Source organism: Odocoileus virginianus, chromosome 22 (genome assembly GCF_023699985.2).
Source record: "Odocoileus virginianus isolate 20LAN1187 ecotype Illinois chromosome 22, Ovbor_1.2, whole genome shotgun sequence".
In the NCBI taxonomy this organism is placed as follows: domain Eukaryota; kingdom Metazoa; phylum Chordata; class Mammalia; order Artiodactyla; family Cervidae; genus Odocoileus; species Odocoileus virginianus.
Genome location: NC_069695.1, coordinates 32,065,266 through 32,081,151, shown reverse-complemented (window position 1 = coordinate 32,081,151; position 15,886 = coordinate 32,065,266). Strand labels below are relative to the sequence as shown.

Genomic DNA, 15,886 nt, shown 5'->3' with positions numbered 1-15,886 from the left:
GTGTGATGGTAAAAAAATCTGCCTACCAATGCAGAACACGTAGGAGACACAGGTTCAGTTCTTGGGTCAGAAAGATCCCCTGGAGAACGAAATGGCAACCTGCTCTAGTATTCTTGCCTGGAAAATCCTATGGACAGAGGAGCCTGGTGGCTATAGTCCATGGGGTTGCAAAGAGTTTGACACAACTGAGCACACGTACACAATAGCCAAACTTCTTGATCGTTTTACCAACTGCTAGTTTCCTTTTTTGAATCAGTCTTCATAATGTGGACGATGAGATACCTATACCTACCTGTGTCTTTAAAGGCTTTTCGTCTGGGAGTCTGACACAATTGAATCACTTTGTATATGTGATGAAAAAGTCTGCAAAGCAGCTAAGATCCTTATTTTCTAAATCTCTTAAGTCTGAATATCAGCCTTGATCAATATTAACTCAGGCGTATAGATTTGATAGTGTGGGGCTTTGAACTAGTAACATCTTTACCACGTAGGAAATGTGAAGAGTTATTTTCCTGCTGGACCGGTGCCTAGAAGAGCCAACCCATTGGCAGGCAGCTCGGAACCCCCAGTTATATATGAAGGATAGTACACATATATCTGTCTCTTCCTTCTTTGGCTGTTGAATCAGATGTACATTTTGAGTGATGGAGAATGGTCAACCAGGATGCAACATTTTTGTCTTGAACAAGGGTGTTGCCATATTCCGAGCTGTGGGCACACAGAATAGTAGTGAGGAGAAATGGGGCTTCTGTTTTTGTTTCAGTTTCGTTTAGGGATTTGCTCGAGCATATGCGTGTGTGTGAGTGCGGTGCCACAATCTCATGTACCTATGTGGAGGTTCCCCTCAGCCTTTTAGTGCCTTACTCTCAACCATGATGGATAGCCAAGCGTTCCCACAAGAGGAGACAAAGTCAATCTAACAAAAAGGACTATAGAAAATAGTGGCAGGAACTGTGAACATTTTTGAAAAAAGAAATTAATAGTAATACAAATTCATGATCACTATCCACAGAGGGTAAAGGAAAGATAATGAACCTGTGAAATGAAAACAGGACTTCATTAAAAAAAAAAGAAAATCAGAAAAAGTTAGAAAAGGAAATGGGATAAGTGAAACAAAGCTTTTAGTAGACAAACTTAAGATAACTCTTAAACTAGAATCACAGCAGGAGAAGTTAAGACAGTTAATCAGAAAGTACCAGTACAGCTCAGAGGTGACCATCTCTAAGACGGTCCCCAAGGATCCCTGCCTCCTCATACGGCCTCCTGCCCCAGTGAATATGGGAAGCACTCTGAGGAGTGACTGTGTGATTTTTGAAGCGGGGTCATAAAGGACATTGCTGCTTCTGCTTTGGTCTCTTGGATCTCTTGCTCTTGAGGAAGCCACCTGCCATGTCATGAAGACACTCAGGCAGGCCCCATGGAGAAAATTGACTTGCTAGCATATCTTGCTGGCCATGTGGCTTAGCTATTTTGGAAGTGGATATGCCAGCTGAAGTCCAGACATCATAGAGCAGTGATCAGGGATCTTTGTCAGAATATCCTATCACAGTGCTTTGAGCATCGTAAATGCTGTGGTGTGATTAACCACCAGTTTTGCTGTGATTTGTTACACATCAGTTGATGAAGAATGTGCTTCCTAATCAGAGTTCTGCAAAAATATAGCAAAGAAAAAAAAAAGAAAATGGGGATGGGGAGGGGTAAAACAACCAAAGGAATAATGTAAGACTATTTCCCAGAAGCAAAGACATGAGTCTTTAGATTAAAAGGGTCCACATGTACCCATGAATAAAATACAGATCTATAAAGCATATTACTTTGAAATTTTTTAATACAAATTAAAAAGAGAAGATAACAAAAACATTCTGTAGAAACAGTTGCTCATGATTATGTGTCAGAATCACATGAACCTTCTCAGCAGTGCTGATACCTAGTTGATTGTGGAGCCATATGCCTTTAAAATTCTAGGGGAAAGTAATTTTTACCTAGAATTTTTTTACACAGTCAGTATATCAGTCAAGTGTGCAAGTAGACTGATGTTTTCATTCATTCATTAGCTAAATACACACACACACACATACATACATACATACATATATATGTGTGTGTGTGTGTGTGTGTGCTCAGTCACTTAGTCCTGACTCTTTGCAACCCAGTGGACTGTAGCCTGCCCATGGCTCCTCTGTCCATGGGATTTCCCAGGCAAGAACACTGGAGTGAGTTGCATTTCCTTCTCCAGGACATCTTCCTAACCCAGGGATGGAATGTCCATCTCTTGCATTGGCAGGTGGATTCCTTACCACTGAGCCACCTGGGAAACCCTCTCTCTCTCTCTGTCTCTCTCTCTCTGTGTATGCTGCTGCTAAGTCGCTTCAGTCGTGTCCGACTCTGTGCAACCCTATAGACAGCAGCCCTCAGGCTCCTCTGTCCATGGGAGTCTCCAGGCAAGAATACTGGAATGGGTTGTCCTGCCCCCTCCAGGGAATCAAACCCCTGTGTTTTAGTCTTTTATGTCTCCTGCATTGGCCGGTGGGTTCTTTACCTCTAGAGCTACCTCAGAAACATATATATATATATATATACACACACACACACACACACACACACACACACACACACACGTATATGTATATGTATATGTATACATATATATGCTATATAAATACATATATGTATATATTTAATTTTCCCCCATGGATCCTGACATAGGAAGCTGCTGAAGGAGATTCCTCAACAAATTGACAGAGCCAAGAGAAGGGCACAGCTGATGTAGGGGGTGTAGGAGGCGGCCCAGGATGATGGCCACAGCTGCTCAGACCAGGCCAGACAGGAGCAAGATGTGAGGGCAGTGGGAGCGAGAGCTGAGCTTGGAGGGTGGAGGAGGAAGTGATAGATGGTTTGATGTATTTGAATGATTGCATCAGTTATTAATAAACATAGCATGCCTATTGGGGCTTTTGTACAAAATAATAACAGTTGTATATTAAACTAAGAAAACTGAAGACAGTTATTAATCCCAGTTTGAGGAAGAAAACAGAATCGTAATTTATTCAACACAAATATTTACATAGTTGTAGTAATGCAAACATCATTGATTTAACAAAAAATTGTGACATAGCTCTGTTGGGAGAGTGGATGGAAGGGCAGTGAGTGTAGAGGTATAAATCCTCAGTAACCATGATAAGAAATCAATAGTGTCTAAAAAGTGAATGAGGCAAGGGAATATCAGAATTTTCATTACCTTGAAATATAGAGGTGAGTCTAGAATAAACTTCTAGAGGTTAATAAATGTATTGCTTTTGGGAGATGAAGGGGGGTTAGATATAGAACTTATTTTTATTATAAGCCATTAAGTATTAGGTCCACATTTAATGAAAACAATTTTTTATAATCTTAAAGGAAGGTCATTTGTTCAAACTGATGATGTACCAGTAATAACATTACAATTTAACTGCCTTTTGTTTTTATCCTCTCCATCTCACTGGTGAGGAAAAGCTTTAAAAAATAAAGTGATTTCTGTTATCTCAAGTTAGCGCAGGACTCAGGACTAAAACTTAGTAATTTTGCACTCTTGAGGGAGCATTCTGGTGATGACTACACTGTGTATCTCATTTGCTTCTGTCATAATCCTTTTTTTGTTTTAAGTTTTGGAAATGATTTTGAGAAATATTGCTAAGGCATAGGTGATTTCACTCTGATTTTCTTTAGCTGTAGAATGAAAGTTTTTATTGCTAATGTACCTTTATATAATTTCCCTCATAAGTAAAAAGAAGTAGTAATAATATAGGAAGCTGGATTCTATGTAGTAAGTTCCCACTTTGTCTCTTAAAATGTTCTTGTCCAAAGAAGACATACAGGTGGCTAACAAACACATGAAAAGATGCTCAACATCACATATTATCAGAGAAATACAAATCAAAACCACAGTGAGATACCATTACACGCCAGTCAGGATGGCTGCTGTCCAAAAGTCTACAAGCAATAAATGCTGGAGAGGGTGTGGAGAAAAGGGAACCCTCTTACACTGTTGGTGGGAATGCAAACTAGTACAGCCGCTATGGAGAACAGTGTGGAGATTTCTTAAAAAACTGGAAATAGAACTGCCATATGACCCAGCAATCCCACTTCTGGGCATACACACCAAGGAAACCAGATCTGAAAGAGACACATGCACCCCAATGTTCATCGCAGCACTGTTTATAATAGCCAGGACATGGAAGCAACCTAGATGCCCATCAGCAGACGAATGGATAAGGAAGCTGTACATGGATAAGGTACATATACACTGTGGAATATTACTCAGCCATTAAAAAGAATTCATTTGAATCAGTTCTAATGAGATGGATGAAACTGGAGCCCATTATACAGAGTGAAGTAAGCCAGAAAGATAAAGACCAATATAGTATACTAACGCATATATATGGAATTTAGAAAGATGGTAACGATAACACTATAGGCAAAACAGAAAAAGAGACACAGATGTACAGAACAGACTTTTGGACTCTGGGAGAAGGTGAGGGTGGGATGTTTAGAGAGAACAGCATTGAAACATGTATATTATCAAGGGTGAAATGATCACCAGCCCAGTTTGGATGCATGAGACAAGTGCTCGGGGCTGGTGCACTGGGAAGACCCAGAGGGATCAGGTGGAGAGGGTGGTGGGAGAGGGGATCGGGATGGGGAATACATGTAAATCCATGGCTGATTCATGTCAATGTATGGTAAAAACCACTACAATATTGTAAAGTAATTAGCCTCCAACTAATAAAAATAAATGAAAAAAAAATGTTCTTGGTCTGTATCATAAACAAGAATAATAAAAATAGAAACTCTTACCTGGATCCTATACAGTGGAAGTGACAAATTCACGGGATTAGTTCTGATAGAGTGCCTGAAAACTATGGACAGAGGATTGTGACACTGTAAAGGAGGCAGTGTTCAAAATCATCCCCAAGAAAAAGAAATGCAAAAAGGCAAAATGGTTGTCTGAGGAGGCCTTACAAATAGCTGTGAAGAGAAGAGAAGCAAAAGGCAAAGAAGAAAAGGAAAGATATATCCATCTGAATGCAGAGTTCCAACGAATAGCAAGGAGAGATAAGAAAGCCTTCTTAAGTGATCAGTGCAAAGAAATAGAGGAGAACAATAGAATGGGAAAGACTAGAGATCTCTTCAAGAAAATTAGAAATATCAAAGGAGTATTTCATTCAAGGATGAGTACAATAAAGGACAAAAATGATACAGACCTAACAGAAGCAGAACCTATTAAGAAGAGGTGACAACAATACACAGAAGAACTATACAAAAAAGATCTTCATGACCCAGATAACCACAGTGGTGTGATCACTCACCTAGAGCCAGACATCTGGAATGCAAAGTTAAGTGGGCCCTAGGAAGCATTACTACCAACAAAGCTAGTGGAGGTGATGGAATTCCAGTTGAGCTATTTCAAATCCTAGAAGACAATGCTGTGAAAGTGCTGTATTCAGTATGCCAGCAAATTTGGAAAACTCAACAATGGCCACAGGACTGGAAAAGGTCAGTTTGTGTTCCAATCCCAAGGAAAGGCAATGCCAAAGAATGCTCAAACTACCGCACAATTGCACTCATCTCACATGCTAGCAAAGTAATGCCCAAAATTTTCCAAGCTAGGCTTCAACAGTATGTTAACCATGAACTTCTAGATGTTCAAGCTGGATTTAGAAAAGGCAGAGGAACCAGATCAAATTGCCAACATCCATTGGATCATTGAAAAAGCATGAAAGTTCCAGAAAAACATCAACTTCTGCTTTGTTGACTAATAAAGCCTTTGACTGTGTGGATCATGACAAACTGTGGAAAATTTTGCAAGAGATGGGAACACCAGACCACCTTCACTGCCTCCTGAGAAACCTGTATGCAGGTCAAGCAGCAACAATTAGAACTGGACATGGAACAACAGACTGGCTCCAAATTGGGAAAGGAGTACGTCAAGGTTGTATATTGTCAGCCTGCTTATTTAACTTCTCTATTGAGAGTACATCATGCGAAATGCTGGGCTGGATGAAGCTCAAACTGGAATCAGGATTGCCAGGAGAAGTATCAATAACCTCAGATATGCAGATGACACCACCCTTATGGTAGAAAGTGAAGAAAAACTAAAGAGCTTTTTGATGAAAGTGAAAGAGGAGAGTGAAAAAGCTGGCTTAAAACTCAACATTAAAAAAACTAAGATCATGGTATGCAGTCCCATCACTTCATGGCAAATAGATGGGGAAACAGTGGAAACAATGACAGACTTTATTTTATTGGGCTCCAAAATCACTGCAGATAGTGACTGCAGCCATGAAATTAAAAGATGCTTGCTTCTTGAAAGAAAAGCTGTGACCACCCTAGACAGCGTATTAAAAAGCAGATACATTACTTTGCCGACAGAGGTCCATATAGTCAAAGCTGTGGTTTTTCTAGTAGTCATGTATGGATGTGCGAGTCAGACCATAAGGAAAGCTGAGCGCCGAAGAATTTGATGCCTTTGAACTGTGGTGTTGGAGAAGACTCTTGAGAGTCCCTTGGACTGCAAGGAGATCCAACTAGTCCATCCTAAAGGAAATGAGTCCTGAGCATTCATTGGAAGGACTGATGTTGAAGCTGAAGCTCCAGTAAATACTTTGGCCACCTGATGCAAAGAACTGACTCATTAGAAAAGACCCTGATGCTGGGAAAGAGTGAAGGTAGGAGGAGAAGGGGACGACGGAGGATGAGATGGTTGAATGGCATCACCCATTCAAAAGATATGCGTTTCAGCAAGCTTTGGGAGTTGGTGATGGACAAGGAGGCCTGGCATGCTACAGTTCATGGGGTTGCAAAGAGTTGGACACAACTGAGCAACTGAACTGAAAGGAAAATGGTTGTAAGAAAGGTAGTTGAATTTTACATAATAAGTTCCAATTGTTTTTGTCTCTAAAAATGCCTTTGTGTCTATTATAAGCATTTAGTAATACAAAGTTAGCCCTCTCTGGCCTTATTATATAAGAGAAGGGTCACTGCTTCTTGGTTCACTTTATTTACTGCTTCTTTTAGTCTTGACACCATATGGAAAGCTTCACTAAGAATGCAACCTGTATTATTTTCAGTGGCTTTCTCCCCCCCCCCCCCCCCCCCCCGGTCATAAATAACCTATATCCTGATGCATTTGAAGTAAAACAGAAACCTGAATTACATCATTATATAAATGTGATGATCTCCTAATGGACTTGATAATAATAGTGTTTTTGCATGTGTTACCAAAGTAATAAAATAAGGTAATAATTCAAACAGTATGCTTTATAATCCTAAAGCATGTTTACTGTTTTATCTGTTTGCTTTGGATGTATTTGTTTTTTCTATTTGACCATGATTCAACAAGTTAGAAAGCTACAGAAAAAACTCATGGCAGAGCCTGAGTACATTTCTCTTCTTCCCTCCGTGTAGACCGGCACACAGCCTTTTAACCGAGCAATGCTCTTCAACGTGGGCTTTAAAGAGGCCATGAAAGACAGCGTCTGGGACTGTGTCATCTTCCACGATGTGGATCATCTACCTGAAAATGACCGAAACTATTATGGATGTGGAGAAATGCCACGTCACTTTGCAGCCAAGCTGGATAAATACATGTATATGTAAGTAATGGCAGTCTTCCTGATACGGTGCAACATGTTCGCACTCAGTCACGTCCAACTCTGTACAGCCCCATGGGCTGTAGCCCGCCAGGCTCTTCTGTCCGTGAAATTCTTCAGGCAAGAATACTGGAGTGGGTTGCCAGGCCCTCCTCCAGGGGACCTTTTGACCCAGGGACTGAACCTGCAGAATTATATCATTAAAATGGAAGCAGCATTATGTGCCTGGATCTGAGGGGCCCAAGAGCCTAGAAAATGCCTGTCACTCCAGCCCAGCTTCACAGGGAGCTGCTCCATAGAGTCACTTGTTATCCCGGTGCTTCCTCACACACAGGTTTCAGTGTGGGGCGGTAGGAAAGAAAGCCTGGTTTCTACACTCAAGGAAATGTGGGCCCAGGTTCTGGCTTTTACGTTTAGCAGTTAGAGGGCTTCGTTGTCCCAGGACGTGCATTTCTGAAGGCTGGCTTCCTTGTTCAGGAAGCTCTGCGCGTTCCCAGGCCCTGGGCTGCCCCAGGTAAGACAGGGCACTGCTTGGCTCCTCTGTGTTCCCCTCCTCCGGGGATGTTCCAGTGCAGGGAAGGCCCTCTCCTGCATCCCATTTCTCTTCTTCTGAAGCTGTGTTTTCTTGACCTGCCTTTAATATTAAGAAACATTTTTTTCATTTTGTGATGGGAGATATGTTGAAATGATACCATCATTGGAGGTGTGACTGTAAACTTAAATTGACATTAAAGCAAGCAGGCCAGATCTGGGAAAGAGATCACAGTTTTTATTGACTAACAGAAGTGGAGAGGAGAGAAAATAGCTTGGAGCAGGGAGATGTTGGCTCCGTCACCGTTTCTCCTGCAGCCTGACCTGCAGTCGAGCAGGGTGGTGTTGGCTCCATCACTGTTTCACCTGCTGCCCGACCTGCAGAGCTCGAGAAGCAGAAAGTCTCTGTGATGGGACCTGGTGAATCAGCTCAGAAATGAGAAAAGAGTGCTTTTTGTTTTTAAAACTGGTCATTGTCATCATTAGAAAATCTCCTTTTTACCGTGGTATCAGAAATCCAAGTCTGGCATTACCTTGGGAAGGTCACCCTGGTTCAGGATTTGATTCTTTGTACTTCTAGAAACTCAATTTTGGTCAATCTGCTAGAGTACATTAAATTCAGGGGAATTGATTTTTACTAGGGCTTTCCTGATAGTTCAGTTGGTAAAGAATCCTCCTGCAATGCACGAGACCCTGGTTCAATTCCTGGGTCAGGAAGATCCGCTGGAGAAAGGATAGGCTACCCACTACAGTATTCTTGGGCTTCCTTTGTGGCTTAGCTGGTAAAAAATCCGTTTTGTTTTCGGGTTTTTTTTTTTTTTTTTTTTTACTAAATTTTACTAAAGACTTTTATTTAATCTTATAAATTAAAATTTAATAAATTTTAATAAAGATTCTTGCTAAAAGATAATCATGAGTGTCATAGAAATGAAGACTTCTCAATTTTTGTTTGGAAATATTAATTTCTAATGAATAAAGTCATCTCATCTACCTAGAGTAATCCTAGGACTTCCCAGGTGGTGCTAGTGGATGATAATGATGACCCTATATGCGAGACAGCAAAACAGAAACAGATAAAAGAACGGACTTTTGGACTCTGTGGGAGAAGCCGAGGGTGGGATGATTTGAGAGAATAGCATTGAAACATGTATATTACCATATGTGAAATAGATCGCCAGGCCAGGTTCAATGCATGAAACAGGGCACGCAAAGCTGGTGCACTGGGATGACCCTGAGGAACGGGGTGGGGAGGGAGGGAGCTGGGAGGGGGGTTCAGGATGGGGGACACTTGTACACCCATGGCTGATTCATGTCAGTGTATGGCAAAAGCCACTACAATAGTGTAATGTAATTAGCCTCCAATTAAAATAAATAATTTTTAAAAAAAAAGCACCCGCCAGCCAGTGCAGGAGACAGAAGATACGTGGATTCAATCCCTGGTTGGGGGAGATACCCTGGAGGAGGGCGTGGCCGCCCACTCTAGTATTCTTGACTGGAGGGTCCCATGGACAGAGGAGCCTGGTGGGCTACAGTCCATAGGGTTTCAAAGGGTCAGACACAACTGAAGCGACTTAGCATACAGACTAATCCCAGGGTTCATAGGGTATCTTAGAAGGGCATTGCGGGAATAGGCAGCTAGTTTTTTCAAAATTAAATGCTAGACTTGCTTTATATTTATCCTCATCTATCTAATATTGTATTTAATAAATTAAGATCAGTTAATTTAGGAAATTAGCTTGGTAAAATCTAACATTGCATTAGCAGCTCTTGATGTATTTGATCAAGTTTACTTTTGGTGTGAAAATAGGCCATTTTTTGAACACTAGGTTTTAAGTCTTACAAAGTAATAATACTAAATAGTGGATTTCAGTTACCACAAGTATTTTATGTAATACAGTTAGGTAAACTTATTTCACTAGAATATGAAGATGCTTTGTTTCTTGGTATGCTTTATACTTCCAAAAATATGATTTAATCAACATGATTGTTTATATGGAAATAGAGGTATATTTTGCAAAGCACATAGAAGATCTAAAAGTTGACTTCATATGGCAGACTTTCTTGATTTTATTTTTAGAATGATGTTTTCTGCTTTCTTTTGTAGTCTTCCTTATAAAGAGTTTTTTGGCGGTGTAAGTGGACTAACAGTGGAACAATTCAGAAAGATCAATGGTTTTCCTAACGCCTTCTGGGGCTGGGGAGGGGAAGATGATGACCTTTGGAATAGGTATGTTGAGGTACAAATTACTTAAAATTGGAATTTCTAATGATTTCCTTTCTATTAAGTAAACTGTACTTTCTATCCCAGGAAAGGATTCTTTGGCATGGAAAATCTTTGTGGTCCTAAATCCTATGTTGTGTTTTTCCTTTTTTTTCTTTGAGTGCCCTTTTAAAATTACTGACAGCACATGCATTCAAGCATTCTCTTGTATTTTAAATAGAACTCAATCATTTTTATGTCATATTTTATTTCTTAATGTATTTTCATTTCTGTATATTGTATCTTAGGGTTCACTATGCTGGATATAATGTAACAAGACCAGAGGGGGACCTGGGAAAATACAAGTCTATTCCTCATCACCATCGAGGTGAAGTCCAGTTCTTAGGACGGTAAGTTTAATATCACCTTTAGATAGCGAGGTTTCAAAGTTATTTAACATATGAAAGATCTTTTTTTAAAGTGCATCGCACTCTCCACCAAAAAAAAAAAAAAAAACGTTTTGAAGGGAATTTTCTGTAGATACCATTTTTCTTTATAAAAGTAAAGCATTCTTGTGCTTGTTTTTTAAAAATAATTTGTTAAATTTATTTACTCTTTTTGGCTGTGCTGAGTCTCTGTTGCTGTGTGGGTTTTTTTCTAGTTGTGGTGAGTGGGGGCTGCTCTCTAGTTGCAGTGCGCAGGCCTCTCATTGCAGTGGCTTCTCTTGTTGTGGGGCACGGGCTCTGAGGCTTGCTGGCGTCGGTACGTGTGGCAGGTGGCATCAGTAGGTGTGGCAGGTGGACTCATTTGCTCTGCGACAGGTGGCATCTTCCCAGATCAGGGGTCAAACCCGTGTCTCCTGCATTGACAGGTGGATTCTCCACCACTGAGCTACCAGGGAAGTCCTTTACCTTGTTTTGAAAAGATACACATGTATGTATACTTACATACACACACACACACCCTTATATATTAAAGAGCCTGGTTAATTGTTCATATGAAAAGTTTTTCCTTAGTATAAAGCGTAATGCATTTCATTTCTTAAGGATATGTAAGTTGTAAGAGTACAAGATAATTATTTTTCAGGTAGCATTTTCAGACTAGTAAAAATGCTGATTTAGAATGTGGTGTAGAAGGGTTTTTAATTATGTGTAAGAACCAAGAATTGTAAAGGGCTTTAAGTGCTTTACTGATGAGAATGACCTTGAGCATATTCTCATGTTTTTCTTTTGAAACCTGTTTCTGTTACTTTTAATTTTTTTCTCTAATGCTGTAGGTATAAATTACTCAGATACTCAAAAGAGCGCCAGTACATCGATGGGTTGAACAATTTAGTATACACGCCAAAAATACTGGTTGATAGGTTGTATACAAATATATCTGTAAACCTCATGCCAGAGTTAGCTCCAATCGAAGACTATTAAAGGAAGTAGCTCACGTGGCAAGACCGCAGTGCTGGATCGGAAACTGGGAGTGCGCCCCTAGTGGAGGTCAGTGAATGGATGCGGCACAGCGCTCTGGGTGGTGAGAAGAGCTGTGTTCTCAGTGTTTCTTTGCGGGATTGTACAGTCAGCCTTCTTCCACCCACCCATCTTCTACCCTGAGACACACCCCCTGGCGAGCACCGCAGAGACCAGATGCAGTTAAGTCTGGCAGTTACAGGAGCTCCCTACGAAGAGAAAATTTTTATACTAAAATCTATAATTCAAGAGAATGCTTTATTTCCATTTAAACATATTTTGTACATATGTGATGTAAATTAATGTGTTCAAATTGTTGAAAAATAAGATGTGTTACAGTTTTGCATGTAACGGGTGATGCCTTTATGGGACTTTTATAAACATTTTTTATTTGCATGGAATAAAACCCTGTAAATTTATGTCACTAAACAAAGGTTAACCTTGTGTGAAATGAAGGAACTGTCAATAATTGACAGCCAACTAATACAGTACACTGTTATACTAGTTTTGAGCTTTAGACCCTCAGCTTTTTGTGTGGAAGAAGTCACAGCTTCTGTACGGTTTTTAAGGGTAAGAAGAAAGGACTTAAATAGCTTTTCTTCTTACCAGAATTACCAATTTTTTTTTCCTTGCTTGCAATCTCATCAGATTTTGCTAAATCACAACCATATTATTTATGCATATTGCATGAGTATTACTAAGAAAATCTTAAAAGTTGTGATGTGACATGATATAAAGGACCTCTTTGTTAAATGTCTCTCATGTACCTCTGGTGTAAAGTGTCAGGGATTTTGTGCCTCAAAAAATGTTCCCAAGGTTGTGTGTGGTTGTACACTGTATTTTTTTAATTCACAGTGAATAGCACTTTTATTATTTCCAGTTCAGAAGAACCAAAAAAAATTTTCATTTAAGAAAACAGCAAAACAATTTTTTGAAAGATTGAGTTAGGGAAAACCCAGTAGTACTTAAAACATACAAATGAATTATACTATGAGATAAAAAATTAAATGTTCTATTTTTATTAAGGTAAATGCTTAGTAGATAAAAGCAGATTTTAAGTTTAATTATCAGACTCATAGAACTTCAAGTTTGGAAGGGACCCTTTCTAATGTTGGCTGGTTTCATTCAAACGGCGTGTATTTTTTTCACTTTTAAGATATTACATCTCTGGTGTTAAAATTTCCTCACTAAAAACATAAATTAATAGAATTATATTAAAATACATTACCAACTATTTAAATGCATTGGCTTTATTAAGACACTTCTCTAAAAACAGGTCTCTCTACCTGATATCAAGTGTATTACTTAATCTTGAATTTGGATGGCATTTTCATAACAAAACCAAACAGTATCCTTACTTGGAAAATTATCAGTTATGATTGACCAAAGATTCTTTAAAATATCTTAAGATATTTCCACAAATTTAAAGGAAAAAATTACATGTCTATCAAATGAACCTTCAGTATTGAGGAACAAAATGGATTATTCACCTGACATGGATATAGTTATTTATCTCTCAGGTTGTAAGTTTAATTTTAAAATTGTCATTTTCTATGGCAAATATTGATAACACAAATGACTTCAAACGAAACCATAAAATAATTTAAATTCTTACACTTGGAGAAAACTGATAGCTCTCTGTTATAACACATTTTCTACATTTATTTCTTAGAATTCCAAAATATTTGTTTTTCATTTTTTGATGAAAGGTCAAACCTTCTGGAAAGCAAGATATTTGTTCTTAAATTGTGTATTTATCTCTCAAAGCCAATGTAGTTTTTTAATTTGATGGAAGAAAGTAGATTGAAAAGTTAACATTTGTTGATCACTAACAAGATAGTAGGGGCATAGGAGCATAATTAACCCAATAATACTTAAATACTTAAATATTAAGGGGGAAATTGGGGCTGTTTCTGAGTCTTAGTAGGAAAACATATTTTTGTCTTTAATATGGAGCTGCCCACATTTTGGAATAGTCTCATTTTGATACACATTTTTATAGTTTCAAGAGAATTCCATTCAACTAGTATTTGCCTTATTTTCTTGGATTAAGTCTACTAATAATTTTGTTTTAAGTGAGGGCCGTGACTATTTTGCTTTTTTCAGTTTTGGATACAGTGTGGCATCCTGTGAAAGCCATCTCATTAGTTTGCTTTTTGTCTTTTGCTTTTTAAGTGCAGACCTCAAATTGATTTTTGCATATAAGTAGTAACTTTTATGTTTGAGTATGTGTGGTAGAGCTTTGCCAGTTATCAGTATGAAAAGAGCTCTGTCCCATGATGGTGGTGGTGGTTTAGTACCTCAGTTGTGTCCAACTCTTTGCAGCCCCATGAATTGTAGCCCTCCAGGCTCCTCTGTCCATGGGATTTCCAGGCAGCAATACTGGAATCGGTCACCATTTCCTTCCCCAGGGGATCTTCCCAACCCAGGGATTGAACCCTGGTCTCTTGCATCTCCTGCCTTACAAGACAGTATCTTTACCAACTGAGCCACCAGGGAAGCCTGTAACTCTGTCCCATAAAAATTAACAAATACATTACAGATGCAAGCTCCCTTTATAGTTCAGTGGATTTATTAGCATGCATGTATTGATTACCTACTCATTAGGTGCAGTGCTAGGTATGTCCACAGAAAACATCTTATTTCAGTTCTAAACAAATCAAGTCAAGCAAGTTAAAACCTTTCTAAAATTATGAAAACGTCTTCTGTTAACTTACGCATTATATTTTTTAGTCTCAAAGGCAAGAAATGTATATAGATAGACATAATTCTGAGCTCCCTATAGCACTACTGGGAAAGTTACACAGTGCCTTTCGACTAGAGAAAGTAGTAATGATTAATGGGCCAGTTTGTAGAAAAGAAAAGGAAAAAGTGTATGCATTTGCTGTAACATTATGTTTCATTCACAGTGGAGATTATCATTTAAGTCTTTGCCAAAACTGGGATTTAATGAATATTTTTTTAGTCTAAATATAAATTTCTGTTTGTAGTTTGTGAAAAGGTATTCCGTAAAAAAAAACCCTTATTTGCAATATTATGTAAATACAAAATTATGTGTTACAACTTGCTTATTCTTCTTTCCTAGCCAAGGTATTGATATCCATTTTAAAACAAAATGGAAAGATATCCAGTTCAATATTCTCCTTCATTTTGGAGGTTCTGTACAAGTAAAAGCAGATTGTGTGTCGTTTTATTTGGCCTTTGTTTGCCTGTGTTATATTTCTTTGTGTACTTTCCAGACAAATACTGGTACTCTAGAGTTATTATCTTGTATTTGCAAATATGCCAATGAGAGAACTGAAAAGGTCATAGTGTTTATCAGAAAAAGGAAGTGTACTTAAGATTATTTTATTTATTAAGATCTAAAAGGCTTCTATATAAATGCACTGAAATAAATGCTAGTAATTTCTTGTACTCTCATTTTTTTTGTTTTTTGCTTCTCATGGAAATGTTTGTACTTTTTTATCATTGTCTTTTATGAAATATAATGTTCTAAAGACCTTGTGTGATGATGTACTTATTTTCTCAGGACCTGTTTTTGGGTTGTCTGGGGTTTTGTGTTTGTGTTCCTGATATTCAGGTGGATTATTGCTGAGTACTGTGGTTGTACTAGGATTTACACTGTAAGCATGAGGTGATCACGTCTGCCTTTGCAGCAGTGTCAGTTAAATACATTTAGACATGACCTCATAGCCTGAACCTCAGAGGACACACAGTGACATTTAAATACTGTTCATCAATACAATTAGTAATTTACTGTATCAAAATGAATAGTTAAGTCATTTTTGGCATAACTTTCTTCTCCCTGCACAACTTCAGTAAGCTAGTGTGTTGTAGGCAGGAATCTGAAGATCTTTAAGGCAGTCAAATCTCAGAAATACCTTGAGACTGGATTTGCATTTGGGACTAGATCATGAGATCATGACTTCTGTCAGTTTGAATTATTTGTATGAATTCTCAGTGTTATTAATTTTTATGCATAGTGTGACTTACTGGGATATTGTCACTATACATCACAAATAAAGCCAGTCATTAAATCATAATCATTTAGGTATTCACATCCTGCT

At 38.6% G+C, this 15,886-nt stretch overlaps 1 protein-coding gene across 1 annotated transcript in view; it reads left to right on the top strand.

Moving 5' to 3' along the window:
* Nucleotides 1-15,319, top strand: part of B4GALT6 (beta-1,4-galactosyltransferase 6) — a 68,115-nt gene extending 52,796 nt beyond the window's left edge. Inside the window, exons 6-9 of the mRNA XM_020902016.2 lie at nucleotides 7,444-7,631; nucleotides 10,264-10,386; nucleotides 10,668-10,769; nucleotides 11,636-15,319. Coding sequence (XP_020757675.2) covers nucleotides 7,444-7,631; nucleotides 10,264-10,386; nucleotides 10,668-10,769; nucleotides 11,636-11,783 — 561 coding nt within the window. The 3' untranslated portion in view covers nucleotides 11,784-15,319. The remainder of the gene's footprint in view (nucleotides 1-7,443; nucleotides 7,632-10,263; nucleotides 10,387-10,667; nucleotides 10,770-11,635) is intronic.
* The last annotated feature ends 567 nt before the right edge of the window (nucleotides 15,320-15,886 follow it).